Genomic DNA, 18,065 nt, shown 5'->3' with positions numbered 1-18,065 from the left:
AAACACAGATTAAATCTATTTTTTTTAATTAAAAAAAATGTCTTTAAAAATCTCTTCATTCCTAAAATAATAAAGCTGGTATTTTACTCGCATATACATAATTAATTTCATCAGATTTTTTTATTGGATATTTTTTATCTTCTTTGAACGAAAAGACGAAAAAAAGAAACTCCTCGACTCATTAAATTTAATTTTGAAAAGATAAGTGATTTTAATAATTGATCAAGTTGAATTTATTTTATATTACCGGTAAATTTATGAAAAACACTTGCTTAGAGTGATATTAAAATAAATTAAGCAAATAAAATAATTTGAACTTGATTAATTCTAAAAGAGTTCAGAAATTCTATTCTGCGTAATATCTGCTGACATTTCTAATTATAAAGTTCAACTCTATTGATCGAGCATAATACTTTTTCATAGTGCTTTGGAAACTAAATTTATACTACGTTAAGAAGAAAAATGCATCATAAAGTAAATTTAAAATATTTTTGTGCACATTAAACTATGAGTCGAAGAATAATTGATAAACTACAGGCAAAGGTTTATTCAAAAGCGATGTTAACTTTTCTCTATAACTGTGGTGCCAGGTATAAATCTAACATCATGAATCAAAAAAATATTTTTTAAAAATTTACATAATTTACTACGCAAAATAATAATTATTTGTTATGTAGATACATTAATAATAATATCAGTTCAAAATACAATATTTAACATAAAATGTAATAAATCTTAACTTATGTTGTTAACATGACATTCAAACATTGAAGAATTCTCTTTAAACTAAAAAGTAAGAGAAATGGAATTAATTATCTTTAGACCGGTATGTAATAGAAACTCTATATCTAATGTAATTGGACAATTACGACACAAACTGGTCGAAACATGAAATAGACTAAGAGTCAAAGAAGTTTGTCTAAAGAAATGGTAACAAAAAACTTTTAACTGCGTAAACATACAGTCACTGGTAAAGTTTTTTTAACCAGAGAATTCTCAGAATTAAAGATCTGTAATATCTTTCTATTGCTTTTAAATTTAATCTTAAAGTATTTAAAGTAAGGTACTTCCACAAAAGCACATTGTGGTACCAGGGTATAACTAAAGTGATGGCTTCCCAATTTTCTGAAGAACTTTGGCACAATTGGTCAGCATTGCGTATTGCCTACCTTTGCTTCCCAGACAAGCTAGTACTTTTATATCAGAAGCTGGGGCTACTAGGGATCGAACCACAGTTCATCTTTAGGACAGTTTAGTGCCTTAACCACTGAACAAACATGGCCTTGCAACACATCCATTTTATTCAAAATTCCATTCATAAAATAAGGATTGACGATATTACTTGTTCTAGCGTTGAAGTGACTGTATCTTTCAACTATAATTTATAGTTTATTATGTTATCAAGCTATTCATCTGGAACATTCTTTGGCGTATTCTTCGGTGACGATGACATAATACACCGAACAGAATAATACACCGAACTGACATAATAACAGATAGGTGGCATACTACACCGGTTCGGTGTATTATGCCGCCTATTTTAAAAGTTTCATTGTTATTCTGCTCATTTTGCTCTATCTTATGGTATTGATTACGGTATTTCTTACTTATAAAAGTTTTCTTTTTGATATGTTAACATGTAATTTAATGATTTAAGTTCGTTTACTGCTCTGTCTCACCAATTCAGTCTTCCATAAACGTATGCACATAAATTCCACACAAAAAATATCTTAAAAATACTGTGATATTACTTCTTTAAACCTGCCAAGAATAATTTTCATATCCATCATCAAGCCTATTTTACTAAATCTTATTTTCAAAAAAAATTTATAGAAAAGAAGAAGCATATTCTTACAACCTAAATTTAAAATTTTTAATGTATTTTTCTATAAAAGCGAATCTAAAAATATTACGAAACTTTTCTTAAGAAATTTATATTTTCCCGAAAGGATTATAAAAAACCCCGCAAAGAATTAAAAACCATCAACTACATATATTTTTTAGTTTGCTTTCTTACATTTCACATCAAGCAATTTCGCAAACTTAATCCTCGAAGATGCAACTCCTCGGAAGTGTCGAGTTACTTTCTTCTCAAAATGAAGAAAATTAATGCTTTGCTTGCCGTCTATCTTAAGGACTCTTAACAGAAACGTAGCAACGCATAATTTTGTTTTTAAAACCAAGTCCTCATTATTTTCAACTCCCTCCGTTAAAAAAAAACTAAATGCTAGAGAAATAATCAAAAAACGTTAATTATAATCTTTCCTTTGGTTGAGTTGCAACATATTTCAAGTGTCCGCCATTCACGAATAACTCTTTAAATCACACCGGAGGGAATTTAATGCGCTTTTCTTTAGCCGACAAACCTGCCTTGGCATAATTTTCCAAATTAATGTTCGCTTTCGCGCCAGAGGCCAAATAAAGCAATGGTGACAGTTTTGTCTTCCGCCATTTGTACTTAAACTAACCGTATGTTTGCGTTTTAAAATGGCGGTTAATTTTGCAAACATTCTTTGTTTGGGTGACAGATCTGTCATTAGGTCTCTTATAATCTAGCTATTAATCGAGTTTTCATTAAACTTTGTTCGCAAATTTAATTTATTTTGCTAAACAATAAATCAAACTTTACTCCTAAGATCCTGTTTTAACTCGTAATTTATAAATTTTATACATGCTTCACTCAATCTTCATGTCTAATTCAAAGAAATTCAAATTTTATTTTTTTAAATAATAAATTAGCTAAATTTAATTTCAGTTGATATTATTCCAGGATTCACGGGGATACTAACTAGGGAAAGAATTTAATCTAAAGAAGCTAAACTTTATAACGCCACATTTTAATTCTTTGATCATTCTAATTCTGAAAATCTATTTATATTATCAAATAAAAAATCAGATATAAAAAATGAATTATAGATGAAAGGCAATCAAGGAATTACCTTATTTTTAAATTATATGAATGAAACAATTCAAATTCATGATTAGTTTATTTTTTCTAACTTGGATGAATTTTCAAACAACAAATTTAAGCAACAAATCAAATATTTCATAATAAGCATTACATAATTTTAGAAATACAACACAGAAGTTACTTTATTTTTTAACTAAAAACATGAGACGACAAACTGGTTCGCCTACATGAATTTACCACTGTGTGGTTCCACAATGTCTTCTCCCTTCAAGAAGTTACCGCTTCGCGACTCCGCACTGATTCTGCTGAATTCGGCAGCATTGTTCTGAAATTAAGTCATTGGCACCTAAGAAACCAACTAAACGGTCAGGGGTAAAAATCATGCACGGACTCTCCGTATTGCGGCACACTCCTTAGATTCCCCTACACGAACTCACCGCATCGCGACTCCTCATTGTTTTTGCTGCTTTCGGGAACATTTACATTTGAAATTAGTTTTTTATCTGAAAAGAAAGTGGTGCTAGTTATTCTTTGAAAGTATTTTGATTTCCACGCATAAATTCAAATTTGAAATTCTTTTATTTATTAAAGAACACGTAGAAAATGAAAATATGTAGACGATATTTAAAACATTCAAAAAATTTATCCAAAATCTAAATAATTTATTTCTTCACCAATAAACTGGCTGCAATTTTTTACTCAAAAATCATAGAATTGATTTAAAGAAAAAATCATGTTTGAATGAAGGACATTTGTTATTGAAAGTAACTGATAAACGAAATGATACATTTGTGATACTATCGCATTTGAGTAATCTGTAACATAGTTCATGTAAATTATTAAGCTACTAAATGAATGACACCAATATCCATTTAATTAAAAAATCTATGTGTCTTAATGATGAGTAACATTAAGTGAGGGGAGAGTGTTATCGACAATGTCAGCCTTCATCTATGAAAAGGTACCCCACCATAGAGTCGAGTTAACATGTCTTATATACTTGGGAATTGAATTTTGGTAGTGGTAGATACACTACAGTATATTGCTCCACTGGAATATTATCTGTGATAGAATTCGATGAATAGGATACGACTAGTTGATCCATTGCTGTTTTGTGAGAAGCTGGGAGAGCTGTATTAAGATCACTGTACTTTTTTAGTGCTGATCGGGAGAGCTGTATTAAGTTCACGGTCGTGGTCACTCCTGTGTTGCCTTTGGTAGTCGAGTGTGTACGTTGTACGTTATGTGTGAGAGAGACTGAAAAGCAACAGCGTGAAGAGGATAATGTCGCAGTCACAAGTAGCAAGTCGACTGTTTAATGGGAACCATCCATCGAAGTAGGCGTGTTCAAATTGAAGTGGGAGTTTCTGTCCAGGTAGGCGTGTTCACATCACGTGCGAAGGTCATCAATGCGGAGAAAGATCTTTAGACAATGCCAACCTTCATCTATCAAAATTTACCTCAAGATTGAATTAGGTTAGAATGTCTTATATACTAGTGAATTGATGTTTAATATTCGCAGTGGTAGATTTAATACAATTACAGATTATTGCTGTAACAGATTTTGAGTTAATGTTAATTGGTTATAATGTTAATTGGTTATAATGATAATGAGTTAATTCTAAAATAACTAATTTTAAAAACAACTGAGATTATATAAGCATACTTACTAATAAGTTCTGTTGAAAAATAACAAATTTATAAAAATAGTTTCGTCTACAGAAACAATATACGAATTCTTATTTATTCATAAAATAAAATTAATTTCAAATCATGACAACTGATTTCTATTATTAAAAATGCTATGCTGATGCCAGTCAACGATTTATCAGTTACAATTGACAATGGTTAAGCAATAGCATAGACATTTTTCACAAAGTTACATTACCAATTAAAAAAAAGTTCATTAATTCTAACATTCATTTCACAAGTTGCTAATTGATTGAAAAAGTTTGAAAAGAAAATATACGTGATACTAAAAAAAATAAAACTCGCATTTGATGCAAGTGATGTAGCGTGGGTATCCCGATCCTAATTGGTAATTGGTTGCTGAAATGTGGCATTTGTTTAAGTTAACAACTGTTCTTTTCATTCTATTTCGAGTAAGCCAAGCCCTTCAAGTATCGATTCTCTTAAGTGACACACACTGTATTCTTTCACAAAGATTTCATTTCCTTCACTTTATATTTCTAACTCAACGCAAAGATAGGCGCGAAACCATGTAGAACATAAGCAAACTAATTATGCATCGAAGTTGTCAGGTACACAAAATAAAAAAATATCACTTCACAATGAAAATAAACAAATAATAAATGTAAGTTTGGTAAAAGACGTAGATGAGGAAGAATTACATCTCAACAAGTTGGAGTTGTTGAAATATCAATTAATTATAATTCTTATTATAATTATAATTGTTATTAATTATTATTTGTTGTTAATTATAATTGTTATTAATTATTATTTGTTGTTAATTATAATTGTTATTGTTAAAATATTAATTAATTATAATATTAAGTAATATTAATTATAATTAAGTTGGAATGTTAATTAAAGTGTTAATTAACATTCCAACTTATGTGGAAAATCTTAGCTTAACTTTCACATGCCATTTACTTACAAGCGATCATGTGGTGCTGACTTCATTGGTAGGTCACATGTATGGGTANAATTAAAGTGTTAATTATATACAGGGCGGTATCGCACATTGAATATGTGCGATACCGCCCTGTATTTAATTAACACTTTAATTAACATTCCAACTTATGTGGAAAATCTTAGCTTAACTTTCACATGCCATTTACTTACAAGCGATCATGTGGTGCTGACTTCATTGGTAGGTCACATGTATGGGTATATATGGTCTTCTTCTTGAAATACGAGTACCCAATTCTATTATTTAAATATTTCTAAAAATTCTATTTGGATACTTTCAAGTAACATTATCGTCGGTAAATCATGGCATTCGCTTATATCATAATTCAGCCGCCAGTCAGGTTCGACGCATACGCGTGACGTGGCATACTGGTATCCAATTAAATCTGATCTGAAAATTGATTCAACGTTATTATAAACCAGGTCTAATTTCGGTATTTATCCACCAAACCCAACCGCATGATTAGGTCCAACCATGTGATTTAAGTCACATGATTGAACCTAATCATGCGTTTTTATCTCGAGTTGCAAGTACCTAAATGAAAAAAAATGCCAAGGAGCATACAAGAATATATTAAACTTATATATTAAACTTATATTTTTAACTCTATTCAAAAGGCAATTACGTTTATCTAATAAAAATCATAGAATTTAAACTGACTTTTTTTTAAATAAACATTTGCAATACTAAAGCTAACCAATAAAATTTTAGTTTTGTCTAAAAAATGATAACCCTGTATAATTCGAAAATTAACGTTTCAATTAAATAGCCGAACAGAGTTTTATACATAAGTCAGTACCTGTTTTTAAAAGCATTTTAGCGTGTTTATATAAAGATCAATGTGAACACATTAAATACTTTTGTATTTTTTTATTCTCTTATATTTTTTACAAAATTGTAATGTTTGGTAAAGTGTGAAAATAAGCATTTGCCAATATTTATGGTTTGACCATGAGATGATATTCCCAAAGCATTTCGTGACATCACATTGATTGAACTATAAATTTTCTATTCTATTCCTTTGTGGTAAAATGGCATATCTTTATTTTCAATTTGCTTTCAGTATTAACTAAATACGGCCACAAAAGGGTTAAGGATTAGCTGAAACTCGATATTTCTACTAAATTTTTAAAAAAGAAATTCAGAAACTTGTAATATTTTTTATTCAGTTCATATTATTCAAATAAATATTTTAATTTGAACAAATTTTATAGTTTCATACAACATACCACAAACATAGAAAACCTTATGAATATTTTATTTTTTATATGTTTTCGCATCGTTGTTCATTAGAAAAAAGGCAGTTTATTATGTAAATAAAGTATTGTTCAAAAGTGTACTTCTCTCTATACTTGAAGATCCTAATTACATCTAATTAAAATAATAATCTTTACTTGATTCTTTTTTTTCGTTGATGATATTTTAAAAAACAAAATCCTTTGATCCTTTCCTGTTTAATTAGTATTACATATTCTCTTTTTCATTATCAATTTATTTTCTTATTTTTTCTTTTATTCTTTGATGGATAGAGCATTAATAAACAATGAAAATTTTAATTTTCTTAAAATAATTTTTTTTCTTGCCTTCAAAGAAGAAGTGACATTTTTTTTAAATGTAAGAGTATGTAAGCTATGTCTGACAACATAGCTTATTCTATTTTTAATAGTGACTAGTGAGCTTAGTTTATTGTTTTTGTCGCGGGGAAATGAAAATTAAGGTTTATCTTAGATTATATTTAAGCTTCCAGCAAAAATTTACATCTAAGATTTCAGCAAAGTTACTAAAAAATACTTTTCTCAACTTTACCAATTTTTGAAACTCGTGCTCTTGGTTGAATAGCACAAGTTCTACTGTTTGGCAACATTTGAAACAATAATAATATACTATGAAAAATTCGAGATCAAATTACAGTATAAACTACTGGCGCTTTCGTTTCATCATTCGTAAAACCTATTTTACCGTTAAATACATTTTAACTATAAAAAAAATTTAGCCGTAAAATGTTATAACGTAATTTTTACAGTATTATTTATTGAATTACTGTTATTAATTAGTTATTTAATTATTTATTATTCAATTATTTATTTAATTTTGCGGTAATTATTGCTGTAAAAATTACGGTATACCACATTTTTTGTTCTGTTTGTTGATATCTGTATGATAATAAAGATCTACCGTGTTTGAAGAATCATCAGTCCGAGTCAAATTTAAAACCACAAAAAAAATTTGGTTTAGAAGATTTAAAATATTTATTAACATTCAAGCCTTATCCAGTCTTGAATTGGAAAACTTAGTTGACATTAAGTTGACTGCCGGCTATAAAGCAGCAAATTTTATTTCCAACCTCTCTTCTCACAATTTATTTCCGACAAATTTATATTTTTACAGATATTGGGTCTAATTCTTTCAAAGAATGGCAAACTTATCTGGAGAATATTAATATTATGAATCATTTAATCCGTTAAAAAGAAAGTTGGTAAGGCATATATCAGTAAAGCTAAAACTGAACTTTTTCGAATTACCTTCTCTAAGAAACTACTTATGATATCGCGTTGAAACTTTTTGGAGATACATTAGATTATATCATTTGTATGCTGTGAAAATGTTTTAGCGTTAACAGGAATACTTTTTGAATTATGAAAGATTTTTGATGAAATTTTTTAAAAAAATTAAAAGTTCCAAGTTCAAATTTTCTGTCGAAGATATGCATATGCAGTTATCACAGTGTAAACATGTATATGCAAATATTTTGTGAAAAAAATCGAAAAAAGTCAGTTTTCGCATTATTGTATATGCCCTACCGACTTCTTTTAATAAATAATTTAATTAAAAACTCGGAGTGAAATAATAACTAATTATTTGTCATATTTGAAAAGTCATTTTAGAACCTTCTCTAAAGCTAAATTTTTATTCACGAATAAACTTTGAGACTCGGAAGGTCTTGGTGGAAAATGCTGGTGTTCGAAATTAAGAGAATTTTCAAACTTAACCCATTATTTCTAGAACTTTTGGAGACATTTTAATGTGAGCATTTTGCTTGAACGGATATTGTGCAGTGTTCAACAGTTTTGATGTCCACGCGTGATCGTATGTAGCATTCATCAGAGTTGGATGACATGAAACAGTAGTTACAGAATCGAACAAGAAATGTATTAATAGTGGGGTATGCTTAGATATATATAAACTAACTCTGAATATAATGCAGTTTAAGAGTCTCTGTGGTGATAAATTCAAAGAGTTAATCAACACAGCTTTCTGGTCTGGAATCCAGAGAGAGCTCTTTGAATTTCAGTTGCACTCTCCACAGTATCCCCATTCTTTGTTGTGTTGAAGTCTGGAGATCTGTCTGGCTAATACATGAAGAAAATGTCTTTACTCTCCTGAAAAACTTTGACCAGATACGTTACTCTCTATATGTAACATTGTTATTCACTAAATTTAAATCAGGATCCAATAATACAACTGAAAAAGCAATTGTACACTAAAATAAAAGTATGGCCAAAATTACCAGAATATGTTAAACTATAACATGTTTCTGGCTCTATAAAAACCTCAAAAACTTCTGTACTTTTTCTCAGGCGTTTTGTAAAGATTTCAGTAAAATTAGCTATAATATAGCGTTTTATAGTATGTGTTAAAATATAAATTGTGATAAATGTGGATTTATTCGGTAAAATTTGCTTTTAAATTTTTTTATCTCTTGTAAAATGTGTGGTAATAAGAGCTATAATTTTGAGAACCAGAATTTCCGATAAACTTCCATATGACGATAATTTTCCATATGACAGGAAAAATTACGAAATTATTGGTTTAAGTACCATATATTTTAGCTTTTTTAATCAGAATTATAATGTTTTTTACCAGAAATATCAGTATCAAACAGTACAATAATTTTGTCAGAATTTTTTTCTCTGCATAGAGATAGCTATAGCACCACTTCTTTTTATCTTACATCAGAAAAGATGTCTATTTCAGTGACATGAAGTCGTGCGCAGAAATTCCATATCATTTCTGCTCTGAACATCGGACCTTCTCTGCCATAAGGATGATTTCTCGGATTATTGGAGAGCAGATAGCGATTTCATAACTTAAATGGTTTATATTTTCATGAAGAGCAAGCAAGGGATCTTTTCATAATATGTTCCATAACTAACAAATTCCATAGCCTCTAATATTCAATAACTAACAAACTTTTTAAATAAAATAATATTGTTAACATAAAAGTATATTGCAATCTTACTATAGTTAAATTCTACAAAAATATAAAATTAAACGTGTTTACACTATTTATAAAGACATAGAATTATTTGTTGCTCAAAGTATGTCCTGATGTGTCATATTTTCCTCAGAAAATAGAAAATTAAATTCAAAAACTGAAAAACAATTTAAAAGATGTGTTATTTTCAAATACTTTTTACTTCAAAATTAGAGTTCTTTTTTCCTTTAAGTAGTAACAAAGTAGTAGTAATAAAGTATATATCGTAACAGTTCTTTGTTAAAAAAATTCTTCTGCAAGAAAAGTTTTTAAATTAGTAACAAAGTGCAATTTAAGCATGCATCTTGCAGAAAATATAAAAATAAAGATTTTATCTATTATTTCATTAAATGGCAACAGCTTTCACAGTTTGTGTGAGTTGAGGTCGCTAAAATACATTGTGTGCACCTCAGGGGAAGGGGACGTGATTTACTTATTTTTTCTAACAAAGAAGAGATAATAACGGGATCGAGAATAGGAACAATAATTTAATTTTAAAAAAACGAATTTTAAAAGAAAAATCTTATGTTTATGGTGGAAACTTTAATTTTTCTCATTTCTTTCTGAAAGGAGCGGAAGGTTAATGTGATATTTAATAGATCCCTTGCACTGAAAGTATGATATCGTAATTGATCAACAGTAATAAAAATTTTCCAAGTGAAAATTTTATTTATTTGCTAAATAAAAAAATTGCTTACAAATTATTTTTGAACAATATATAAGTCATTTCATAACACATTTAAAACAAATTTTGAAAATATTTGCCAAATTTTATGCCAAAAGAATTTGATAATTTAATGTTGGAAATTAATATATAAGCAAGGAAAAAACAAAAATGCTATCGAAATGTAATAAATCACTGCCGAAATAGTCGGGACTGAAACCTTCTATACACGTTGGATTGCTGAAGAAATTTGAAAAAAATTAAATGAGGATCTTAATAATAGTTCCAAATTTCATCAGGCTAAAGCTGTAGTTTTGATGTTTTTCGTTCATTTTTCCTCAATAGTGATTCGAAAGATTTTGATAATACTTTTGTTTACTCCTTCTTATATACTTTTGACTTAATTTTTGCCAAGGATTCCAAAAGCATATATTAGTTGAAGTCTTCTCAGAAAACTCTTCTTTAAATATTATTGTCACCCCATTTAAATATTTTAAATTTCAAAGAAATATTTACCAATACCTGGAAACCCCATTTCTAGCAATAATAAACACAATAAAAAGTTAATATATAATCAAATGAAACTGAGACGGTAAGATATTACCTGAGTAAAATCTCAATTTGCTTCAGAAATATAAAAATGCCAAAGAACAGTCGACATGTTTCAAGCACTTTAAAAATAGGGGCCCCTTATCAAGACTTGCCAGACGTGAATGAGAAGAAATAAAAAATAATTTGAAATAAAAACCTAAAGTTGCTAACCAAGAAAATGAAAAAATAATGGTGCGAAATAGAACTAAAAAAAACACAATACCCCAGAAAGAGATAAGATGAAAAACAGAATAAGAAAATCCGCGGTGGCTGAGAGAGGCAAATTAGGGTCAAATGCATTTCCACGTGCTATGTAGAGGTTGTGAGGATTTTCGGCATAAATTCAATTTTAGCAATGCAAAAATTATTTATCATTCAGTCACATCAACTCATCTTGATGCCCTAGAATCTTGTTTTATTCATATGAAAGTTGACTCACCTTGTTAGCTTTGAACTTAACATTTTTTATTTCAAATCAGTTTTATTTCTCCTTAATCACGTCTGGCAAGTCATGTAAATAGGCTCCTATCTTGAAGTGCTTGAAACATATCAACTGTTACTTGCTATTTTTATATTTTTGAAGGTGATGAAGTTTTCAATCAGTTGAAATGAAGTAGCCTTTTAAGAAAAACAGCTTCTAAAAAAATTAAAATTTCTTGCCTCTTTTTTTTAATTTAACTTCGCTTTGTTTTTAATCTAGCAATTTAACTCTTTCGAAATCGTTAGCCAAAATAGCTTCTGAATTTATAAATATTTATCTTCTAAGTGATCAAGTAAAAATGTGTCAACTTTTTTTTCTATGACTGTTCCAAAGAAGCATTCTGGGCTCACAGTAACTAGTTTTTCCATATACAGTTTGCATAAATTACACTGGAGAACAATTTTGTTTTCTACTACATGAAATATTTTAACTATTCTTAGATATTTTCGTATCACCGATTATAATTTTGCAATCGGTTTATCTCTCCAACCTACATATTTTTTTTAAAAAATTACATCCTTAGTTTAATTTTTTTTTAAATGTGCAAGTTTAAAACGTTAAATATAACAAGAGTTTAAACAAATATTACGACCAACTTCTAGCGAAGTTAAGACGCATCATTAAGATTAAAACTGCATAAAAACCCATGCCCAAAAGTACCGTCATAAGCCGGTAAAGACTCTTCCCTATTATGAACTGTTTCTTCGTGCGTTTCTGAACAGGTCATAACAGAGGATCGCTCCCAGCCGCGTACGACGACTTACCGAGCTTGATTTCATATGCAGTTTTAATACTGATCGTGTGCCCTGACTCTCCTAAAGGTTTTTGTAATGTTTACGTAACCCCCTCATTTATACACCGAAAAGCCATTACATTATGATCACCCTCCATCTATAACAATGGGCTCACCCAGGTTTTCATGGTTTCTCGCCCAGGAACAATGTTTTCATGGAGCACATTAGGACCCATAATCCTTATAGAACAATCCCTGACGTCTGTAAGCTACTCGAACATAGTTGCAGACCAGGTTCACCCTTTCATGGCAACAGTTTTTCCTGCGGGGAATGGTGTTTACCAACAGGATAATGCACCATGTCATAAGGGTCGAATCGTCATATATTGGTTCGAGGAACATTTCAGTGACTTTCAAGTCAAGTCTTAGCCCCCAAATTCACCTGACCTTAATCCAATAGCGCATTTGTGGTCCTACTTGGAAAACCAAATTCGTGCTGCCACGCTACCCCCTCGCAATGTGAGGGAATTGCAGAACCAGTTGGAGAGCGCTTGGTACCAGATACCTCAGACTACCTATCAGCACCTTGTGGAATCAATGCCACGGCGGGTGCTAGCAGTTTTGAGGGTTAAAGGTGATCCTACACGTTATTAGTAGGGTGGTCATAATGTAATGGTTCTTCGGTGTACATAACGTTTTTAAATTTGGACTTCTGAAAAAAAATAGACTGAAAATGTCATTTTAAAAATCTCCAAGCGGCAACTAATAAAGATCAGGTATTTGCATAAAGGCAAGAAAAAAATTTTTCCCCCGTGTTATTTTCAAGCTTTCTATATCCTTCATAATTAATCAACTGATGAACATATCTAGATTTAGGTTCAAACTATAATCACTGTTTTTTTTTCCAAGTTCAATTCAAATGCTCTCTTATGTATTGTAAAGAAGAAAATTGATAAATTTATTTAATAATTAGTTATTCAATTTGCATTCAGCTAATTTTTAAGTAAACATAATCTTGATAATACTTTTTTTTAAAAAAACTTGCTTAATTTTAGATTTTGATAGTCTTTCCAAAGTTTGAATTGGGTTTCAATATTTAGACCGCTGAAAACCTTATTTCTCAGAATTACTTCTTTTAGGAGATAAATGATTTCTACTTTTTTCATTCTTTAAAGTGGCATGAAAAAAGGTGAAAAATTCCGAATCAAATTGCAGTAAAATATACCAGCACAGATTTGTATAGTAAAAATTATTGCGAAATCGCTTAATTACTCTAATTAAATAAATATTACTGTAAAAATTACGGTACAATATATTACGATAAAAATTAATTTTAAAGTAAAATGGATTTTGCGATGATGTAGAATTTACGGGGAAATGGATTTTACGAATTATGCACCCAAAGCACTAATACCGTAATTTGATCTGGAATTCTTTTTATAGAGTACTAAAAGTCGATATTTATTAGATTAACCAGTGATTATTAAACTGTTGTGATTGCCAAACTGCTGATCGATCTGACAACAATTGTTTTCATTGAGCATTTAAAATTATACTTACAGAAATTACTTTTAAACACTCTTATCACATAGGCGTCTTATCATATATGTGTCTTATCATAATTAATGTGTTTTATGTTACTGGGTAATTAATGAATAAATTGCACACAAAAAAATTTTTGGTGAAATTAACGTAATGCATGGTAATGACGTTTTTAGAAAAAGAAAATATAATTATTTTTAATAAAACCAAAATATATGGTGTTTAAACTATTCATTTGGTAGATTTTTCCGCTCAAATGCTGAACGTTTACTGGAAATTCTGAGTTTTAAAATTATAGTTTGTATTACCACACATTTAGTAAAAAATACAAAACTGAAAAGTAAATTTACCTAAATAAAAAGTTTTCATACCATGCTCTAAAGTTTCATGATAAAACTACCATATTTTACCCAATTTGCGAAATTTTATCATGCATTATAAAGCTTTATTTTAATGTTAACTTAACCAAAATCATTGCTTTCTTAAATCATCTTTGGTAAAACTTAACGAGCCTTTGATGTTTCCATAACCAAAAGCATGTTAAACTTTACCCTAACCTGGTAGCTTTAACTATACTTTTTTTCTCACTGTATTATTAATCAAGAAACTACATATTTGATTATAGAGTATATATTTTAAAAACAATTTATGTAATATTTTATTGTTAATGCTAAAGCCTTCAATTATTTTCCTCGCGTAAGATATTTAATTAAAAATGCGTCTGAACTTTTTTTTTTCAAAAGACTTATTTTTAATTTTCATAAAATGAGGTAAAAAATAAATCTGGGACTAACTTTCAAATATTTTTTTAATCCTATAAGAGATAATTAAAATTAAATGAGCAAAAAATTCTTCACTTTGCATTATTGAAATAATAATATCGATTTTCATTATTGAATAACGCACAAAAGTTTAAGAAAAAAACTTCATTTATTAAAATTTTAATTTTAAGATAGCAAAAATGTCATTTTTTGAAACCATATTTCATGGCTAGTTACATCATTAAAATAGAAAGCTATACATGTCTGTATTACTGTATATTTGAACGTACGAAATTATTTAATAAATAAAGCCCCACTGGATTCCAGGTATCACAAAAACTTACTGTAAACAAAATGTTTGAAACAAAAGCAAAAAAAGGCCTCGTTAATTTTTTTATTAGTTTTCTTTTGGAATTCTTCCTCCATCGTCTGAAAAAATATTAATATGCGCTTAGGAAACCATATTTAATTAACTTTAGAAGTTTACTTTTTTTTAGATTATATTCCTTCATTTTTATGTGTGTAAAAAAAAGGAGAAAAAATAATAATCTTTCCTCAAACTTTCTTCTCACACAAGTTATTTGAAATCTTAGCAAATAATGTAATGATGACAGCATAAAAAGTATTTGCAAAAGAATTCTGAAGGGTAAAAAGATTTTATGTGCTAATATTTTTATCCGATTAGCAAAAATAATTATATCAGTCAACGAATATTTTTATTTAGTAAGGAATAAATTTATTTTTAAAAATTAGGTTGTTTATTTGAGAAATCAAAAATGAATAAAAAACCGTGATAAATAAAAATAACATTATTTTCTTTCGTTGTGATTTTTAAAAAATTTGTTGAAAATATTGATTTTTTTCTGTATGATTTTGAAGCAAATAGTTAAAAACATCAAAATTTAAACCTTTTCAGAATTTCTTTAATAAATATATTTTGTGATATTCCATTAAGTACGAGTATTTTTGAAGTGAATTCGTAATTATCTTATAATTATCCACCCTTGCTATAAATTATCCATTTTTTTAAGTCTTTATATATTTTCATTATCTGATTAATAAACTTAGCAGAAGACCCTTTTAAGTGACGTTGTAGAAAAAATTTAAAATTCCTGTAAAATAATTTTTATTTTAGTGTTATTAACTACATAATATTGATTCAAGCAGACAATTAAGTAAAGATATTATAGACAGAAAGATACTAAATGACAATTTGTAATAGTTTTTTGATCATAAAAAGGCGAATTTTAAAGCAAAATCCTTGGAAAGTCTGTCTTAGGAAAAATATTAAAGCGAAAATGGGGCAAACATTTCAAATAAGAGTTTTGGAGTTTTGATTTCGCTTATTGAAATGTTATGGACAAAACATAAATGCAAGGCAAAGTTTTTAGTTCGCATTGCTAACGTAAAATCATTAAAATTAATTTTCTCCAAAATCACTAGAATGTTATTTTGAACCTTCAAAATAACATGACCAGAACCTATTTCAATAGGAAATCTCTTCATATTGTGGATAATACTACTCTATATATATATCATCAATTATTTTCTCTATATTTTCTTTACTTCCAAGTTTTTTACTTCATTTTTCTTATTTATTTAAAGGAATGAGCATAATGTTATAGACGAAACAGATTTTTAAAGAACTAATTTTATACTGGTGTATAGCTTTAAATTACCTTTGAATTATTACGTAGATAAGTGAAATCAATAACATAAAAATTAAATAAGACACTAATTCATCATGAATTGATGCTTTATTAACCCTCATAAATAAAGTGCAGAATCAAATAACATTTTTATCTTCTCCAATAATATTAAGTCCTAAAAAATATTATGATTCAGTTTAACTGATTTGAATATTGAAAATGATGAATGCACCAGAATTTCATTACCCCTGACTGTTTTTTTAAATATTAAAATTACGTTGTAAAATCTTTTTATTAAATATTTAAAATAAATGCAGAGATATTGAAAATTATTTTGTTTTTCTGTTACCAGAGGCTCCAGCTCTCCAGAAACCACTTATGATTCCATCCGATCTAAGACTTGGAGACAGAGCCGATATCATTTGCACCCTCAGGAGAGGAGATCTTCCAGTCACTTTCAAATGGTACTTCAATGGCAGGGAGATTAGAGGAGAGGAACTGGGAAAAGTCACCTCTTACGATGTCAGATCCTCGGTGTATCTAATAGACAAACTAAAAGCTGGAAATGTTGGCAACTACACATGCATGGTATCCAATGTAGCTGGCTCTGATACAGCATCTGGGCAACTTCTTGTTGAAGGTAGGCAAGACTTGATGTCTTTTTTTATTATAATTTCCCTTACAAAGATAAAAATTAATAATAAGTTATTCCTTTTTCGTAGTTCATCAAGTATTAAACTTCTTTCTAAGCTGAAACGCAGATGATGTTCTATGCTTATTATGCTATAGCTTATTTCGGAAAGGAAATAGTATTTTTGTATATTATTCACTCACTGTAGCACTAAATTTCCTATATATAAATATAGTTTTCGAAAAGCAGTTTCAAAATTTCACCGATTTGGGTGGATAATCGGTTATCTCAGAGCTCTACAATAAACGTAGTTAAGTAAACACTTGAACGAGAAACACTTGGCGTAGTTTCGCTCGAATCTGGCTTTCTTTTGTCAAGAGAAATAAAAAAAAAGGCCACAATTTACACTGCTTTGCACAACAATTGCTTTACACCTGGATTGTGTTGCATGTGCTTTTTGGACCACACAACGGAGAAATAACTTAAATATTTTTTTAAATTATTCAACGTTTTAAAAATCGCCAATTTGGCGAGATTTTTCTATTTAGATGAAAATTATTAAAACAACTGAATAATTCTTAATTTTTTTCAAAGTTTTATAACCTAGATAATGCAGCGTTGAAATAACTTTCCAATTATTAAAAATTAGATCTCAAACGCTTTTCATGTATTATTTCTAATTTTAAATTTATCTGAAGAATTTCGATGAACTTAAAAATTTTTGTACAAAAAAAGAATATAAATCGCCCTATTAAATATTTTTAACAATAAAATAATACATTACTCATTTTTAATTTAGTAAAACATTTTTTTAAGTTTGAAGAACACATAAAAAATGTCATTATTTGATTTTTTCCCTCTACTATGTTACAAACTACTATAAGCCAAATTGTTACTTAAATCATAACCTTTCAAACTTAGTTCCGCGAAAGAAATGTTTCTTTATCCTTTCTCTTGAAATAGGCCCGAAATGTCTGAGAAACTCTCTATAGCTTGCAGGTGCTAGATCGGGGTTTTTTTACCATTAGTTTTGGAAAGAAAAAAGAACTTTTTTCTTCTTACTTTACCAAGCATTTTAAATTCTTCACGTAATTTTTTAGTTGTAGATTTATGCTTTCAGCGCTTACTTCTTTTAAGAATTATAGGACTTTTATGGATTTATTTTAAAGATTTACAATCGATTACCTTTTTTCT

At 28.8% G+C, this 18,065-nt stretch overlaps 1 protein-coding gene across 1 annotated transcript in view; it reads left to right on the top strand.

Annotated features, from left to right (window-relative positions):
* Positions 1-18,065, top strand: part of LOC107454944 (cell adhesion molecule Dscam1-like) — a 179,637-nt gene that overhangs the window by 39,524 nt on the left and 122,048 nt on the right. Inside the window, exon 2 of the mRNA XM_071177420.1 lies at positions 16,593-16,880. Within this exon, the coding sequence (XP_071033521.1) occupies positions 16,593-16,880 (288 nt within the window). The remainder of the gene's footprint in view (positions 1-16,592; positions 16,881-18,065) is intronic.

Source organism: Parasteatoda tepidariorum, chromosome 2 (genome assembly GCF_043381705.1).
Source record: "Parasteatoda tepidariorum isolate YZ-2023 chromosome 2, CAS_Ptep_4.0, whole genome shotgun sequence".
NCBI lineage: Eukaryota > Metazoa > Arthropoda > Arachnida > Araneae > Theridiidae > Parasteatoda > Parasteatoda tepidariorum.
The sequence above is the reverse complement of the archived record's forward strand: the minus strand, read 5'-3'. Positions and strand labels throughout refer to the sequence as shown.